This window comes from Thermobia domestica, chromosome 4 (genome assembly GCF_964235325.1).
Source record: "Thermobia domestica chromosome 4, izTheDome1.hap1.1, whole genome shotgun sequence".
Lineage (NCBI taxonomy): Eukaryota > Metazoa > Arthropoda > Insecta > Zygentoma > Lepismatidae > Thermobia > Thermobia domestica.
The window spans coordinates 78,023,972-78,043,829 of record NC_137457.1 but is presented as its reverse complement, the minus strand read 5'-3'; the positions used below and the strand labels follow the sequence as shown (position 1 = coordinate 78,043,829).

The window sequence follows — 19,858 nt, the reverse complement described above, 5'->3', positions numbered from 1 at the left end:
TATTCCTAAGACTGTAGATGATGCAAAAAAGAATAAAATGGAATTAGAAGACCAAAAGCGACATAACTTAGCAATGGAAGAAAAACAAGATGGTAAGTTTTCAAAAAACGTAAACTCCAAAACAGTAAAGAAAGGAAAAAAATAAACCTTTAAGTAATTAAGACCTAATACAACTTGTTAAAAATTTAAGATGAGAAACTTTAGAGGTGTATTTATGAGTGATGAATTGCCAAAACAACCAAGGAAGAATGAGTGTGGTATTGTTAATTTTGATGCGTCTAAATATATAGGAACGCATTGGATTTGTTATTGGAAGAAGGGAAATATAAAGTATGTGTTTGATTCATTTGAAGGTAATCCACCAAAAACACTCGTAAAATATCTTAGTCATAATATAGAGTACAATAGAAGCCGTATACAACATTTTAACGAGGTAATTTGTGGACATTTATGCATTACAGTGTTAAAAATCTTTACAGAAGGGTATAGTTTTTCAGAAATTATTAGTCAAGTGAATAGGAATAACGATATTTGGAGAAGTTATATTTAAGTTTTTATGGGTTTATTTTATGGGCTTAATTCATAAAACGATTAAAATATTTTTATAATAAATATGAATAAGATAGAATCATATGAAATACAATCCTTTAAACCTAATCAAAAAACAATCGAGAATTTAAATAAGCCAAACAGGTCTATTGAATTTGATATTGACGTGGGTGGTGGCTTCATACATCCTTATTATGCTGATATTTATTTAACTTTTGAAATTAGAGGTAGAGACGCTGATGGAGAATATACTACTGGTCAAAATATTACACTTATTAATAATTTCTTCCCACATTTGTTTTCTCAAATTCAAGTTAGTAAGCATGGACAGATATTGGATATTATAGATTATCCTGGTTTAACTTCCACAGCTGTAAACACATGTACGATTTCAAAACCAGAAGCACATAATTATGATGAATGTGGATGGGAAGGAATTACGTGGGCCAGAACAGATGAAGAAATAGTGTTTTTGCTAAGACTTTTGCCAGGATTTTTTCAGATTTTAAAGATATTATGTGGAAGGGAGGATTGAAATATACATTTAAAAGAAGTGGTTCTGATGATAACGCATTCATTGTTTGGAAAACAAAAACGCAGGATGGAACATATGAAGACATTCAACCGCATCCAGGTAAAGTTAAGATTACAAATATGGATTTAAGAATGCCTATTGTTAATTACGAACTAACTATGCTACCTTGTTAAGATCTAATATGTTAAAAGAAGGTAACATTCCTATTTCATTCAACACGTATCAATGTTTGCAGAAGACTGTTAGTTGGAAGTACTTAGAATTCGATTTAACCACACAATTTAACTCAAGTGAATTTGATATGCCTATTTTTTCCAAACTGATAGAAATGATAATCAAGAAAAAGATTCAAGTTATTTTGATCATTGTAAAGTTCAGAATATCCATTTTCGTAATTCCAGAAATGAATCTTTCACATTAGAATCTTTAAACTTAGATTTTGCCAAACATAAGTATTTGAAAGCTTATGAAATATATACGGTATATAAGCGAGCTACAATTGGGAACACTGAGATGTATTATTACCCGAAGGAGTTTTTAAAATGCCAATGTTTTAGGCCAATGTTCGTAATTAATACAAGCAAACACAAAACAGTGACTGTAAGTGATAGAACTAATTTGAAACTGACTTTTAATTTTGAAAACGATGTATCAGATAAAACGATTTGCTATGTGGTTATGATTGGTAAGAAGAACTTAGAGTACTATGTTGAGAAAAAAATAATTGAGAAGATATAAATCAATTATATGTTTATTAGATTTGTTTAGTTTGTAAGTGTTTTTACGATATTATCGTAAAAACTTATTTAATAAAATGACTATTCCAGATAACATTCCACGTGAGAATTTAATTGCGTTAATTGAAGATACTATATTAAATCTTGAGAAGTTATTAATGAAAAACAAAAGGAAGTTTAAGCGAATAAAATGTGTTTATACTACTCTACGAATTTAAGTTATAAATTCTATTATCAGCTTCTACAGGGTTTATCAATGTGTTTATTCCTGTTACAGTATATTCAATTATTACAACTGCATTTGCTTCGGCTTCTGCTATTATCACTGGTCTATCAACACGATTTAATATAGTTTCAAAGAAAGAGTATTATAAAAATATGGTGAATCGAATTGGACTGTCTAAAGATGAGCTTAATGTAATTAAGCTCATGAATGGTGAATTAACGGATGAAAAGTAAGATATATTGTTAACAGAATAAATGACATACTTAATGAAATTCGTGACTATTAGAAAAAATTCTATATAATAAATATGGCAAAACCCGTTGATTTTTTAAACAAGCTTGGAAGTCTTGAACAAAAACAAGTTATTGGATTAAGAGAATTAGAATTAGATACAGAATATAATATTGAGAAAATGGAAAAAATAAAAACTAAGTTTGGTAAGAGTATTTTAGTTGAATGTGATGACTTTAAGGTATTTCTTCCGCCTAGATGATACGACACACAAGATGATTGATGATATTGTTAAAGATGGATTAAAAATCAAATATACTGGTTTAAAAGATAATTATCCAACTGTTGAATTCTGTTTATAAATTTAAGTGATAAGTGGTTTATGAAATTCTCCCTATAACAAATAAGCTATGACTACCTATTTGAATAATAAAAATGACCTAAATAAAACTAATCTTATAAAAAGTGGGTTGGTAGTATAGAACCTCAGAAGAAATTTATTCTTACTAATTCATTCAATGTGATTGTAAAAGATGTACAAGATCAAACACAAGTAATATTTGAAATTAATTGATGTTTGAATTATGATCAGTGGACTGAGTTTAAGAAATCATTATTTACAATAGAGAATGAAGTTAATAGAAGATTTCACTATCAATATACTAATTTGTAACTATCAGTATACGAATTTGTAACAATTATGTAATTATGTAGAGTTTAGTTAACTTTTATGGTAAAATAATAAAAGTGTTTTGCAATTTTATTTTACTAAATTTAGTGATTTTTGTAACTAAATTTAGTGATTTTTTTTGTTTTTGTAACTAATTTAGTGATCTTTTGAATTCAAAGCCAGTTATAACTAGATTTAAAGTCTTTTTGTTTTTAACTAGATTTAGTGATTTTTTGTAACTAAATTTACTGATTTTTTGTAACTAGATTTAGTGATTTTTTGTAACTAGATTTAGTGATTTTTTAACCAGATTTAGTGATTTTTGTAACTAAATTTAGTGATAGAATGTGTTAGAAGTCATTATGAGTAAGATAGAAGTTATTTGATATGGCGCTAGAAGTTATTTGGGGATAAGGAATGCGCTAGAAATTATTAGGGGTAGATCAGAAGTTATTAGAGATGATAGGGTGACATATTGTTAAAATGAAGTAATAATAAATTTGTCTCCAGAATCCCCATTCCCTATCTACTTGTAGGGAATGTGACCGTTGCTATGTTTGGCTGTTTTGTCCATTTGTGTGGGAGTTATGACCGTTCGAGGTTATGACCGATTACCAGTGTGGGGGTTTTGGCTGTGTGGGTTATGACCGTTCGTGTATTTGGGAGATTTGTCCATTTGTGTGGGGTTTTATGACCGAATGTGTGGCCTTTTTGACATTTCTTGAGTGTGGGGGTTTTGGCTGTGGGGGATATGACCGTTCGTGTGTTTGGGAGATTTGTCCATTTGTGTGGGCGTTTTGACATTTCTTGAGTGTGGGTGTTTTGGCTGTGGGGGTTTTGACCGGTTTTCCCATTTTACAATGATTTTTAAAGGTTGTGAAGCGATGTTGAAAAAACAAAATATAAATTTCTACTCGATGTAACACTGAAAGTTTACGTCTTTCGTGGAAGATACAAGCTACGCATAAAGTATTGAAACGATAAGAATTTAAAATAAAAGAAGCGAAAGCATGCGTAATCTATTGATTTACTTATTTTTTATATATATCACTGTAAGAAATCAAAACTTTTTAATGTTAATTACTTTTAACACTCTTCAGCATAGAGAAATTGTTTTTTATTGAAGGATTAATATTAGCAATTAGTTTTTTGGTCTTTTGCCATGTATGACCATTCAACGCTTTACGCATATGAGAGATAACATTCCTTGGTGAGAAAGGAAAAAAAGGAGGAGAAGGAAGGAAGCAGCCTGGGATCATTATATTAGGTACCATTCCTGCATTTGTCTGATGTGAATGAGGGGAAACCAGGAAAAGCTTTTTCAACATGACTGGCCTGAAAAAGCTGTTGCACTTTTTTGATCGAGTGCCGCCACCGGGAGTCGAACCCGGGACCACTAATAGCAATGGCGAGAACGTTAGAGACTACGCCACGAGTGGTCAGTGCACTTCCTTAAACAACGTTATAAAATGATTGAAATATTTCAGACAACAAAGGAGTTCAGACAGAAAATAGTTCGTTATATAATACATGTGGAGAGTCACAATGCAATAATTGAGTGTAAATTCTGTCTTGCACTTACAACTAAATAAGTAAACAAAGAAACAATTAAGAACGACGGAAAATTATTTTAAGTAGATCCTAAATAGTATTTGTGAGTTCAATAAACTTCCTTGAGCTTCATTAACAAACTTTCTTTTATCATTAACTGGTTTCTTACCGCTCACGGCAATGTCTACGTTAAGGTAAGCCACTGCCCTGGCACGCAAAACAGCAGACATATCTTCAGTCCATTCCGTTGAACCTGCAATGCTAATTTCCTCAGCTGACCAATTACAGAGAACTATTGTTCGACGAGGACTCCATCCTGCAAGAATTATATACCAAAACTTAAAATCAAAATAAATTAACCATCACAAATGGCCGAAATCTTTAAACTACTAGTCTTACAGTACACTTTATAAACCTTCGTAGTATATGCGAATCAGCATGGAAATCATCCATTAAAATATTTAATAAGTTATACTTTATGACATATTATTATACTATATTTCGGTTTTGATACCAGCAAAATTAAAAAAACAGTTAAATGACTCAATTCTCTATGTTAATTATGCTAATTGTCCCTGTTTCCCTACATGTTGTGTCACACTAGTCTTTTCAGGATTTGTACACCTTACACAATCCTCCCCATAGATTGAGTGGGCATCCAGACACATTTTCTGTGAGCACTCCAAAGGCGAAGTGTAGCTTACGGTTGTCGGTGACGTTCCCAACTCGTTTTATGACATATTAAAGTTTCAATTAGAAATCCGGTATTAACAATGGACTTAACTTCTTGTCATCAAAGGATATTTAGGATGTCGTTAGATCCGCAGAGTTTTAATCTTATTCTATTTAACTTGTAGAAAAGTTATGATTATTTTCTGTGAGTCAAGAATTCCACTCTTGAAAAATAAAGCACTTCACACTGAAGAGAAGAGATTATTTCACGCACACATATTTATCGGATATATGGGTCACCTTGCTTTAAGATATTTGCACATGATATTCAACATAATTTATCTTCTGCTTTAGGACTTCAGCATTGCCCTATATTTAATCGTTATAAACAACTCTGCAAACATATAATACTTGCAAAGCAAAAAATAGAGAATATACAACCGTTCTCTTCAAAGTTCTTGAACTCAGATCATCACTCAGAATTCTTACAAGTCTTGCCGTCCTCTTAAAGATAATTCTCACTACTTCTCGTAGTGCAACAAACTAAATAATTATTTCCTGTTACAACTGACTGTTCAAACTTGTGGGAAAAAATTGTGAACAAGTTCTGCTCTTCTTTGTGATTCTACAAACCACATCTCTACTTTTAATTAATCTAGCAACATTGCGTCTAACACTTGAGTGGTTTCCATTTGAGATGCATACGTTGTTTTGGTCATTAACGTAGATTTTTAGGTGAAACCCTGATTGACTCTAAAATGAATTTTATCCAGTAGCTTATTCTATGACACACTACCAACATAATCAGTTATCTTTGTTTCTAGTTCTTCAAGGCAATGGATGGATTGAGACGTATTTTATTTATCAACTTCAGTGCAAATTTTCAATATGATATATCTTATCGTTCGTCGAACTTGCGTAGAGTTGTATAATCTTGTAAGGCTGAGTGAACCTTTTCTCTCTTCTGATTACGATTCAAAGAGCGACATCGTAGTCTAGAGCTGGTGGCAGACAGTGCTCTACGGAAACTAATCTGATACAATACTTATATCAATCTGATACTAATACAATACTTAAGCTTTAAAATGTTGCAATATAAATGATTTGTAGCAATACTCTGTAGAATCTATAAAACACTAATGATATTTTAAGTATTGTATTAATTATTTGTATAATTGTTTAGCAATTAATACAATACCAACGACATAGTGAGTACGATTGTTGGGAATATATGAAAATGCCACAAAATAAAATTATAATCTTCAACTAAAATAAACGCTAAGGTAGAAAATACACTGAAGCTACTTTAAAGTTTATCCCTTCTCAGTATTTTTTTGCTGTTGTTTTACACTTTATATATATATATATATATATATATATATATATATATATATATATATATATAAAATGTTATATATGATGTTTTGTTGTTCTGAGATTGGCGTAGCAATTGTGTACACTTTCTTTTGTGAAATCGTAATTGAGATCACTTCTTCACTCTCCACCCAGTATTACAAAGTTGGTTCGGAGTCCAACTCTCTTTTAGCCTCGGTCTCGAAAACGTCTTTGGCTTACTGGTTCGAAGATGATGAGAAAGCGCACTAAAGTGGTAGAGCTTGGTACTGGACATCGAAACCCAGGTAACACATGAAGACTGTGAGTTGAATTTAATTAGGTGGGATAGCTTGACTAAATCAAAGAGACCATTATATTTGACTGTTTATTAAAAAAAAGAAATAAAAATAAGAATACAGATGAATTTTACACAATTGGTTACTTGGAATGACAACTTGGAAGTTAGACTACAATACTTAAGTGGGAGCACAACCCCTATAATACCCAATGGGTGCTAGAAGGATTTATGCTAAACCGCGATTTATTGAAAATAGTGAAACATGAACTCCGTGCATCGCAACTTGCATTGGCCCGAAGGGAAAACTATTAAGTCTCGAAGAGGGAATTTGGGTCTCAGATTGAAGGGACTTCGTATTCGTCATTAAACATTCACAAAGTGCTACTACAAATCTCAAAGTGCTCATCTCTAGTTGAAGGGGGAACTTAGAAAAAATTAATCACATACCTGTTGTTATACTAAGCGTCCGGATCTAGGGAGCACACACACTCGATGATCGTCGACTTCAGAATCAACCGGAGCGGCGAACAAGCCTCGTTTATATAGGCGTTACATCCCACGCATTTCTGCCAGTTTCTGACTTAGCTCGAACGCTACGTACGAGCCTCATCGAGCATGGGAGAGACTTCTTCACGCGCATGCTCAATAGTGGTTAAGACTTCTAGGTTTTTCTATGATTTTTTCTCTATCACGCCGGGATTGAAATTCCTATTTTACATTTATTTTTACAGTTTTATTTTACACTTAACTCTAACTACATAATAGATTTCATGTATTTACTGCTTTCGTGGTATTCCCTAAATATTGCATCTAGGACCCGGCTCTGTGACCTGAGTAAAATCAAAGCCAGGGTCATACCACTATTTCATGCGTGTGGTTTGGTGTCAATGAGGCATGAGGTTGATAATTCAATCTGGACCTCACCTGACTCCGTTCTCCCTATCTCTCTTTTCCTTACTGCACACACAATTTGAAAAGCGCGGGCGTTTCGCCCTATAATTTGAGTCCGGCTTAGGACTTCGAGGCACAACTGTGTAACAGTTATCCGCCGACCTCGGTAAAAAAAATAAACAAAAAAAATGTCGAAAGTTATCTTTCTGGCATTTTTATTCAATTACAGAAACGGTTGTCCAAGGCAAGTTGCTGGGAGTTAAAGGGTTAATATAGAACTGGCCTTACGTCAGGCGCTAGGAAACTAAAAACAAACTTTCTTGAGGGATTTGGTGATTATGCACGACTAAACTGCAAGAGAGCGGGATTGTAAGATTTCATGTGTCTTAACTAACTATAGTACTTTTAAATGTTACTCAATTCCATTAACAAACTAGTAGACTAAAACTATGTAGGATGAAACCTTACAACCGTGGATTCCTTCTAGCTTATAACTATCAAAAGGTTTCGTATGAACTCACCATAGTATTTTTTTTAAACCAATTCCTAACCATATTATTAAGCATGACTTCGAAACGATTATGAGTACAACTTCCAATATTATAAAGAAAATTAAGATTTTGTGAGTTTACTGATTTGCTAAGTACATTCGTATTTACTGTACTGAGTACAATTATAGTTATACGTGCTAAATGTGCTTGTTTCAGGCTACTAATTTTATTCAACTATAAATGAAAGGAATTCAACATTAAATACACTCAAACAAAAAATAGCGTGAAGCGCTTTAAAGTTTGACTGTGATGAACGATAAAATTACAAGAGTAGTTCTCATTGTTTATAGTATAAACCAAATGGGAGAAACATGCAATGATATAGACTAGTACACTCAATTGTGTTGCCTGAATTTTTTTTTAAATTATCGCGGGGTTGTGCTTTACAGTTTGTGAACAACATTTCTTATGTTGTTTCTATATACCAGTTATACTTCATAAATCATGGGCTATACTCTACTTTCCAGTATCAAGTGAATATTTTATAACCTGTAATGTATTGAGAGTATTTGAGTACTCCATTACATATCTGGTAATATGTTTATTTGTAACATAGAAGCGATTGCATACTAAATGGTTAAACCGCATACGTAAAATAACTTGAGTAATTAACAACTAGCGATTAAAACAGTGGCTTAATGCCTAATAAATGTTTTAAGTGCGTCTATACGCATAATATATTAAAACTTATTTTAATGTTATCGAAGAATGAATCTCACATTATTAGTTATTGCTCTTTATAATGATAACGCAATAAATGTAATATATTACAAACTTACTGTATAGCTCTGTTTTATACAGGGTAATCATAGTATGTACATGTGTTTTTCTAAGCTTCTACTCAGCTTGATTGCTATTTCGACCTCGATTTGGTTTCTCTCATCCTGTGTGGTATGTAATACACTATACACATTGATTATTTTTACGTATACTGACAATATATAGACATTACCACTGATTGGTGCGATTTAGCGCACATAGAGATTTATATGCCATTACTTTAGCTTTCTTTTTCCATGAGTGGTTCTGTTAGCAGAGGGGGAGTCTGAATGGTTAACATACTGACCCTATGGTTAGTGTGTTAGCTTATGCCCTAATGGCCTATGATAATAACAGATACAAAGTCTAATAATCAGGGATGCAGTTACATTTGCTATACCAGAGTACATGTTTTTTTTACAGGGGACTACATAACATTTCTTTATAATAACACTGCTCAACAAGAAATTGTTTATGTTAATGTTTTTACATTTACCGAATGATTTTGACGTGCTAATTACGAATCTGGTATTAGTTTTCCTCAAATGTCGATTGTTTGGAAGGAATTTTACAAAATCGTCTTTGTTCAAGAACGTCATTTTAGAGGAAGAATTTCAACCTTTATTTCGGCTGTCCATAGATGGCAACACAGAACAAACTCTTGTGGATTAATTTGAAAGTTCCGTTTCGTAACATATGCATTCTATGATTACAAAATTTGAATACAGCATTTATTTTGAATGAAAATAACTGTCTAGGAAAATATAATTTCTTATTTTTTCCCCGTACTGTTACAAAAGATATTAACTTTTACTTAAGTAAAGTCAGTAAATTTCTATATGATCCCACTTGGATAGCCAGCTGCAAACAGTGTTGAATAACTATAGTGGTAATTATAGTATATCAGTGGCAATTGATATAATTTCACTAGGTGCTGTGTGGAAGATAAAATGTCTACAAGTAGGCGTTGTAAAATGTCAGCAGACTCATTTTGTTATGTTTGTGGATATTACATAAGCCCCAAACAACTTAAACATAACATTGTGCTTGGAACAAAGTTCTGTGTTGCATATGAAGCTTACTTTCGAGTGCCCGTAGGTGATCAAGACAAACATTGGGCTCCGCATGTGTGTTGCGGTAGTTGCCGATCTACATTAGAAGGTTGGTTACGGGGAACCAGAAAGTGTATGCCATTTGCCATTCCTCGAATTTGGAGAGAGCCTACTAATCACCACAATGACTGCTACTTCTGTTCAGTTGACGTGACACACTATAAAAACAGAAAGAATAGGAGAAAAATAGAATACCCCAGTTTACCTTCATCCATTGCTCCAGTTCCACACAGTGACGAACTTCCTGTACCCAAACCACCAGAAATATTGTCATCCGAAGGAGAGCCAGAGGAATCTTCCGATCTTGATATTAGTTTTTCGCATGAAACCGGGAAAAAGGAACCACATTTGCTTAATCAGCAAGAACTTGATGACTTGGTAAGAGATTTAGATCTTCCCAAATCCAAGGCAGAACTTCTTGCTTCACGTTTAAATGAGTGGAATTTTCTCCTTCCAACATGTAAAATATCAAAATATAGGAAAAGGCATAAGACTTTTTCACAATTCTTCAAAATGGAAGTAAGTTTGTGTTATTGTCATGACGTTAGTGGTCTATTTGAAGCTATCGGTTTCCCACATCAACCAGAGGAGTGGCGTCTTTTCATAGACAGTTCATCTAGAAGTTTGAAGGCAGTTCTTCTGCACAATGGAAATGTGAATCCTTCTGTACCAGTTGCACACTCAGTCCACATGAAGGAAGACTACGAAAACGTGAAATTATTGTTGGAAAAGATTGAATACCAAAAATATAAATGGGATATTTGTGGAGACTTTAAGATGATCGGTTTTCTTCTAGGTTTGCAGAGTGGCTATACAAAATATTCGTGTTTTCTTTGCCTTTGGGATAGCAGAGCTACTGACAGTCATTATACACTTAAGGTGTGGCCAGAAAGGAAACATTTACTTCTTGGCACTCACAATGTCATACATGAACCTTTAGTTGAAAGGGAAAAAATCTTACTACCACCACTCCACATAAAATTAGGACTTGTAAAACAGTTTGTTAGAGCATTAGATCCACATTCTACAGCTCTTTCTTACATAAGACAAATGTTTCCACAGTTAACTGACGCTAAAATCACAGCTGGCATATTTACTGGCCCACAGATACGTGTGATGCTTCAGTCTGAAGAACTTCAGAATAGAATGACTCGAGAGGAAAGAAGTGCTTGGGAAGCTTTTAGGGCGGTGGTGCAAGGTTTCCTTGGTAAAAATAGGAGTGAAAATTATAGGGAGTTAATAGACTCTTTGATTGACCTATATCGCAATTTGGGTTGTAGAATGTCGTTGAAATTGCATTTTTTGTTTTCCCATCTTGATTTTTTCCGTCCAAATTTAGCAGATGTGAGTGAAGAACATGGTGAACGCTTTCATCAAGACATTGAACAAATGGAAAGAAGATACCAAGGACGCTGGGACACTGCGATGATGGGAGATTACATTTGGACATTGATTTCTGATGACAAATCAGCTTCGCACAAGCGAAAAAGCAATCGTGCTCATTTTTAAAATGTTCTGAATTATGTGCTTGGAGTGAAATTGGATATATTTTTGCTAAGCTTTTTTAATATTTTGTATGCCATAGTGACTAAGTAGTGACTGGAGTAGTGTTCGTACTCCATAGTGACTAAGTTAATTCTGCATAATTTCTTCAGTGAACCATATTGTAAGATAACAATTAGCTCTAAATTTCTCGATAAAAATCAAAACCGGACCAAAACTGCGGCTTATATAGACTAGCTATTTAATATTTACTTCTGCGTACGAAAATTATTAGAAATGTAATATATTTTAGTTGAAAATAGAGGTTAGGAACTATTACACGGAAATGAAAAATGACTCTTTTCATTTATCTTTGTCAAGTTCCAGTTGATTTCATAACCAAATTTCTAATTTTGTCTCCAACATTTTGTGTTGTCTCGTGAATACCAATATAAAACTTACAGAATCAATTTCTGATCAAAAAAATATCTGATATTATTTGACTAACTATACAAACAGTGTTGCCAACTCCAGAAATAAAAAAGAATACTTAATTATGAGGAAAATTAAGGATTTTCTCAAAATTTGTTGAATAAATTTTCTTTCGCATGTAATATTGCAAATAAACTTATACAGTTTAAAAGCCTGTTCCTTTGCTTAAAAAGCAAGGCATAACCAGTTGTGTTAGAGCAAATAGTTTCTTAGTTATTACGCTTTAACGAAATATGGAGGAAAAAATCGACAAATTACCCGATTTCTAAGGGTTAAAGACGAATTTTAAAGCGATTTTTGACATTTCGGGAAAACTAACGTTATGCACGTTATTAGTACCACCCAACGATGTTTAAAAAACAAAAAAAATCAGATAAACATAAAGTTGGTCAAAATTTGTTACCCAGTGTAATGGGGGAATGTTAGGGGGGGGGGTTATAGGTTAGTATTGTTAGTATTCCTATTCTTATTATTATTAATAATATTAACATATTTTATGTCTCCCTTTTCTTTTTTAATATACACACCGAAATCGAGAGGGATTTCTTTGCGGTTACAAAGGAAAGTTTACGAAGTAAAATTACATCGTGTTTCATCATGTTAGTGAATCTTGTTGATTTATAGGATAGATTTTAAACGCAAAAGCTAACCACAACATAAGCTATGGTTGATATGTTTTTAAAGCACACCGGAAGTATGTTCCGTTCTTTCTTTTACGTCAACTATTCTTGACTGATAACAACCATAGATTTCCGTTGTGATGAACTTTTCTGTTTTTAAATCTTAAATGCCTAGTGTAAGGGATTTAATTATACGGAGAATAATTCTATATGATGACGTCACGGGGACCTGTGGTTGAGCAGCAGTTAAATACAACGTGCAATGGATAATTTAATAAATTACTTCCTGGTCTTTTTCGCTTCGATGTTTGCCAAAAGATAGCTATACAGAGGGTTCCAAAACTTACGGTCTTTAACATGGTGGAATGAAAATGTGTAAACTCGATTACTATACTCACCTATAGGCTTCTTTAAATGTCTAAAAACAAACCTGTGCTTTTACATGACCAACAATAGACATTTAATTTTAAATTTAAACAATAACTTTCCATGGTTTTGTTTTTGTACGTTAGATCGTGGTTATTACAATGAAATTTGGTTGTTTCATATATTGAGAAAGTTTTAAAGTCTCTGAACCTTGCTTACAATCTTCTTATGATTTTTCACAACGCTGATTTGAAGAAGTTTTTATTCCTTTTAGTTTTGAGTCTTATCACTTGTCCAAATTTTGTGTTTGTACTGATACGAGAAGAGTTTTTCACCTGTAAACAATGAACTGAGGTAAATCAATGGGAGTCTGTCCGTAGATAAAAGAGATATTCTTGTCACAGTAGAAGTTGATAATTCTTACGGCACAGAGAAAGTTCTGTATCCGGATGGAAGTTTAGATTTTTTTTTTTTTGGTCACTGTTATCCACTAATAAACAGTGATGGATTGAACAGTAATAATAATAATCAATTTCCATATCGTCTCTCTGGATCAGCCCTGGAGGGGGCTGACAGGCTGCAATCTGGATCCTTGGGTACCTCCAGATACCAGGGGGGGCCTTACTCTAGACATCACACTGGGTAGGCAATGGATATGGCTCTGCAATCAGAGAGGCTATTAGATTTCATAATCATTAATGCATTACATAATAATCTTTGGCTTATGCGAAGCACTTGTTTATATAAGAAGTCCACCGGATCCCTTTTGCAATGGTTCATTATATATATATTTTTTTTCAGCGGGGCTGACCACACATCAAACCTAAGAAAGATATAGTAATCAATATATAGTAATCAATGGAACCTGCAGGGGTTACCCAAAAATGAGGCTATTCGGAAATGAGAGTCGAATACAGAATGTTTTTCAGTCAGATGTCCTGAATGTGCTGACCACACATCGTCAGACTCTAGGTACAGAAACCTGTTTAAATATTGTATGTGATTGTAGTAATATCACAAGAATCAATCTTGTACCATTGAACAACTAAACCGGAAGCCTAGAATTAAGTGTAGGTGCGCTGACCACGCATTATTGTTAGGATGCCTCTTGTGTTCAAGCAGTGACTGTGGATGAAGATCAAAAACAACGTCACGGTAATACAATTTCTTCTCAAATTGATTGATGTACCTAACTCGGTTTGTTTCTTTGTGAGTGGAATGATAACGATGGAGGAAACTAAATTATTAAATATTCTTTCCACTTACTGTGATGATTATTGGGTGATGAATCATATGGTGAGTAAATCCAAGGTACTTTACAAGATGGGCAATACCGGGTTTGTTATGAAAACGTCAGGACGTAATGGCCATATTGACATACCTTAGCCGTATATTTTGTTTTCAGATGTAGTCAGGTTGAAGACTAAAGCGTTAAAAGGAAGTTTGGCTTTGGCCAGCGTGGCGGAAATGAGTTAATTATACAGCTTAGTATAATGATAAGTGGCTTGTAAGTTATCAGCTCAGCTGACGAATGTTCGGAGAGAGAGGGGAAAAAGGGGTTTTGGCATCTCAACTGCGAGAATTCATCTAGTATACTGTTACAGACGCCGGCTTCCGACCAGGGACTTCTTAACATTGTCAGATAAGTATTTTTGCATTGTTTTCCTAATCTAGAGAATAAGAAGTGGTCAGTCGTTCAGATTTCCATGCATGAGTACAAGAAGTCTATTGTATACAATCTTTTATACCTTAAAATGTTAATATTATCTACCCCCTTTTTTTAATTAAACTTTAACAAAGATTGTGAGATTGGAATTTAGGTTACTTCGTAAACCACAGAACTATTAAACAAAGTTGAGATTCAATAAGATTTAATTAAATCTAATTATACTTGTACAAATATGCCAGTTAAAATAATTAGTTCCAAAGTATCTCCAAACTTTATATCAATCAATTTTAACTAAAATTTTAACACAAACTCAAGCAAACGAGTATAAATTTTTATAGTTGTTTCATACTTGAAATTCATGGCTAGTTTTACATTTTATTGAGAATTTTCAATTATATCAGACTGATATGAATTTGAATCGTGTATTATTTCCTAATTGGTAGTCATTTCTATTTTTACACCTTATTACACCTGTGTGTACCCATAGTGTTCAAGATAAGACGTATCTCACAATAGGGCAATCCAGCACTTGAGAAATTCTCAGTTAACGTGCATTTTTTTATTGTATGCTGAATTTCCCCATTTTTTTTCTTTTACAAATAGTGTCTCCCTAAATCCTTGACAATATGTTATCTCAATTGTTACAAATTTCTTCAAATAATATTGTAGGGTTTTGAGCTCTATAAAGTTAATCAATATAAATGAGACCCTCGGAGGAGGCAGTCTTATCTTGGGCACATTATGATTTATTCATTATATTTGCAACCCTTTGTAGGTAGCTTAGTAAGAATAACAAAGAAAAATGTCCAATTCACTTGTTAGAGTGAATTGACAATCAAGTGATTAAAAATAACTATCTTTTAACAAAAATATAAAAAGGAAAATGAATACTCAGTTATTTCCAAGGCGTAGGTCCTTTCACTGCTTTTACCCTTACCACTTATTTCTGGGCAGGTTCTGCTACTTCGACTTCTGTAAGGAAAAACCTGAAACGAAAAATTCTCCCACACACACATAGTATTATAGGCTGGACGCGGGGACCTGAAGTTGAGTGTAGTGTCCCGGTTGCTTATTAGTCAAATTTGACGAACTTGGTAGTTAAGGCGGGGCTGGGTTTAAATAGTTACCTTTTTCTAATTTCTAAATATTGAGTATGATGCTAATTATTGCACTGTGTTATTTATTAAGTATGATAACCAACAAATTTAAATAATATCTTAACTTTGTGGTTCATGTTTTCAGCTCGTTGGAGTACACGCATTATCCTTTGCTTGAAGAGCGCCCAGGGAGGAGAAGGGAAGACTTACGTTTCCAAGACAATGAAGGGAGGTCTTCTGTTGCGTGGTAGGTACTATCTCCCTGAATTGTTAGTGTATTATTTTTGAAGCATGTGTTTCCAATGTCTTCACGTCAAATTATCAATTCATTTTACTAGTGAATGTTAACCTAGTTGAGTGCTAACTCGAGTGCAACGAAATCAGAATTCATATCCTGGGAGCATCCCATACTAATTTTTATTACTACTGAATTAATTGAGAAAAACAAAAAATCATAATGAAAGAGAGTGACCAAAGTTACAATGTAACAGTGATTATCAGAAATGCGTGTTGCTTTACTTGTGACTTTAGTAAGTGATTCCCTAAGGAGAAACAAAAACGTTGTTTAGTGGGTGTCACTCATACAAAAAGTGCGTGAGTCGGAACTCGATCTCCGACTGTTTCCTTTCAACGTGAGATATAATTGCGTAACTGCCAATAATTTCCGGTAATTGAGACCATGTTTACAACGATATTAAGTTTGAATTGAATATTTCAGGGCTCGAACTCAGGACCTCTAGTGTAGGTAGTGATGATATGTGATCCACTAAGTGTCCATTGAAAGTATTTGATTCTAACCTACTTCCACATAACCAATTCGAATATAAACTTGCGCTCGTGAGGAGCGATAATTTAGATATAGGATAAAAGAAATGATCCATTAGGGGATCGAACCAGGAATCGCTAAGAATCAATTGCTTATCTGAGACTATGGGTTATCCCAATCGTGATGATTTATGAGGCAACCTTATTATTATTATTCATTTCGTTGTGACGTCATTTCCCTATTTTCTTACTTATCTATTTTCCCGTTATAAATGCTGGTGTGTATAGAAGCTACACGCAACAACATCCTGAGTCCTTGTTAACAGCTGGACTCACTTCCGTCACCCGATAAGAGGTGATTTGCTTTTAGTTATAAGGCAGAATGAAAGACGAGTGTTGTGGAAGTATCTGTGAACATTATAAATATTTGCATCAAGACAAAATGCTATTCGATTAACTTTTAATTTTTAAAGATTACCCTTATGTTTGTTTATTTTCACAATTTATTTCACTTAAAATTTTTACTACTGTCACGTTCATATATTATATCCTAAAGTTCGTGTGCGCCATGCGCTGTTGTGAAGCAGTGTTTATCCACCTATTAAACAGGGCCGCTTATGAAGGGAGCCACCAAATTTTGAAAGTCTCCTGACTTATAGTTTTAAATCTTGTGACGGGTATAATCATAAGTTTTATTCCGAATAGCATTAAGTTAGTTTACACCAAATTTATTTAACACAAGTTGACAGAGCTCGTGTATCCTTAATATGTGTCCTGTAACGTATGGAGGATTCTATTATTCGAGTGTTAATTTTCATTACGACCTGATGTACCAGTAATGATTCTCCTTCAGTGTTTTATTATTATTATTATTATTATTATTATTATTATTATTATTATTATTATTATTATTATCATTATTATTATTATTATTATTATTATTATTATTATTAGTGATAGCGTGGTTTATTACCATTCTGCGGTATATTATCAGCGTTGTGTGTCTTTTAATTCAATTCAAGCCAAGATGTTAACTTGTATGAAGGCAAGTTACACAAGGATGATTGAGAAACACGAGTATAGTGGTGTAGTGGTAGGACAACATCTGAGAAGTTACTGTAGCCCACAATGATGTCCTTTATGTAACCGTGACTTGACATAACATGGTGATGGTAATATAAGCAAGTTAGTTACAATGAGCGGGTTCTAGCCCATTACCCAATGATGGGAGGACAGAAAAAAAATGGGGGGGGCTCAATCTACCCCAATATTCTTACGAAATACATATGGTAGCCTTAACACTAACTTAAGTTTAGCTTGCCACAATGAAATAATGATTCAATATGATACTATCTAGTAATTTGATAAACATAACTGAAAACATTATTCTAGAATGAGCATCACTGTTAATACTTGATCATAATTCAACATGAACTGAACATAACTTAAAGGTAATGAAATCTTACTGACTAAATGTAGCAAGTATAGTACACAAGTAGCTATTTACATTCTTTTAAGAAAATGGAAGACATAATGTTACATTATGTACAATATGCGCAGTATGCTCGTACATTGCCGTAGTTTGCCAATAAATTGGTCATCGCTAAGTGATTGGTCATTTTTTACAACAGCATAAGGTCACTTTTGTTCACCCAGAAGGGGTCGCAGAAAAATTTTCACTCTTATCTATGAATAGCAGCAGTAATAACAGCAGCAGAGAACAACATGTCAGCGACTAAGGCGTATTTCTCCATATTTCGTTTTCTACTTTATTGTATTTTAGTGTATTTTTATTTTATTTTTTTTTTAAATTTAACCAATATGCTTCCCGCCCGAACTACGCGAAAAAATAAAATAAAATAAAAACAATAATTGCTCAAGGAAAAACAAATGGGTTAGGCATTGTGTGGGGTGACCTATGTAACTATCTAGTGGGGGGGGATCCCAGCTTTCCTCTTCTTTTTTTTTTAAAGAAAGCAACCCGTAAGCACGCGTGTATTATACGTAGGCATAAGTTTGTAGCGGCGCAACCCAGAACAGGCAATATTGACTTTGCTTTATTTTCTAGGTTAACGCTTTCCTAGACACGAAGAGGGAGAGCGGCGGATTTCTCGTAAGAGAGAAATGAAATAATCAGGCGGCGGCAACGGATGGAATTCTATACTGTGAAGGAGGAACCTGCAGCTGCAACGACGTATACTTAAAGTCGGAGTTAAGTATACAAGGAAAAGTTACATCTGTACGTATTAATGGTAGTAGCTACTAATAATATTTTTACTTTTCAGCTATGTCAACACTTATTTTCCTTATAGGTTCTCTGTGTTTGGCAGCATATTGGGAGTCCTATAGGAGAAGAAGAAGGGTAACTCATTCGTGGCCGGCCACATTCACACAAAGAACAAAAAAAATACTTATCCCAATATGGTGGCAAATCATTCATTTTGGTATCAATCCGACATAACTTTTCTGTGACGCATCTAACTTTTTCCCTGATTCTAAAGATGACTTATTTGCTCCTCCGATCCATTTTTAGCGCCGCTGACTAAGATGATTGCCTATTACTCATGGCCTACTAATGCCTTTTTCAGCATCGAGGGGAGAGGAGAATGGATTCCCGGAAGTAATTTTTTTTGTTTCTGATTGATGAACAGTATATTATATTTTTTTTACAATGTATTTTTTTTCAGGCTCCATCTATAGTCATGTATGTACTTGTTCCGGTATGCCAGAGGTCATGTTTGACTACGTGTACTCCACTTTTTAGTGGTCTATGTGATGTATGAGATATTCGACACACTCACTAATGAATATACGCCAAGTTTTTTTGTTTTTCTTTTTTTTTTAATTTGTCTAAGTTGATGCGACTAAGTCTCATGAGCGCCCTATATGTTACGCTTAACATTCCTCGTCCTCACTATCGCTAGAAACGTCTAGCTCGCGTGAGTTATCTCGGGGGAAATACTTCTTTAACCTTTCAATAGTTACAATCTGAGTGTGGTTAGGGTTTGCTACTAGTTCAATTTTACAAGCATTTGTGGGAGAAATATTCCTTAGGTAATACGGTCCCATATACTTGGGAGTCAACTTTGGAGAAATATCCTTCTTAGGTAAATAATCTCTACACAATACTAAGTCACCAACCTTTAATTTAATAGGTTGCCTAGTGCGATCAACGCGTAATTTAGTCTGCTGCTGTGCATGTGTCATAGCCATCTGGGCTAGTTTACGGATTAACTTTAGTTGTTTCTGA

At 33.8% G+C, this 19,858-nt stretch overlaps 1 protein-coding gene across 1 annotated transcript in view; it reads right to left on the bottom strand.

The window, feature by feature from the left end:
* LOC145682794 (uncharacterized) overlaps window positions 1–19,858 on the bottom strand; it is a 114,163-nt gene that overhangs the window by 11,774 nt on the left and 82,531 nt on the right. The window contains exon 8 of the mRNA XM_081754167.1: window positions 4,669–4,815. Coding sequence (XP_081610293.1) covers window positions 4,669–4,815 — 147 coding nt within the window. The remainder of the gene's footprint in view (window positions 1–4,668; window positions 4,816–19,858) is intronic.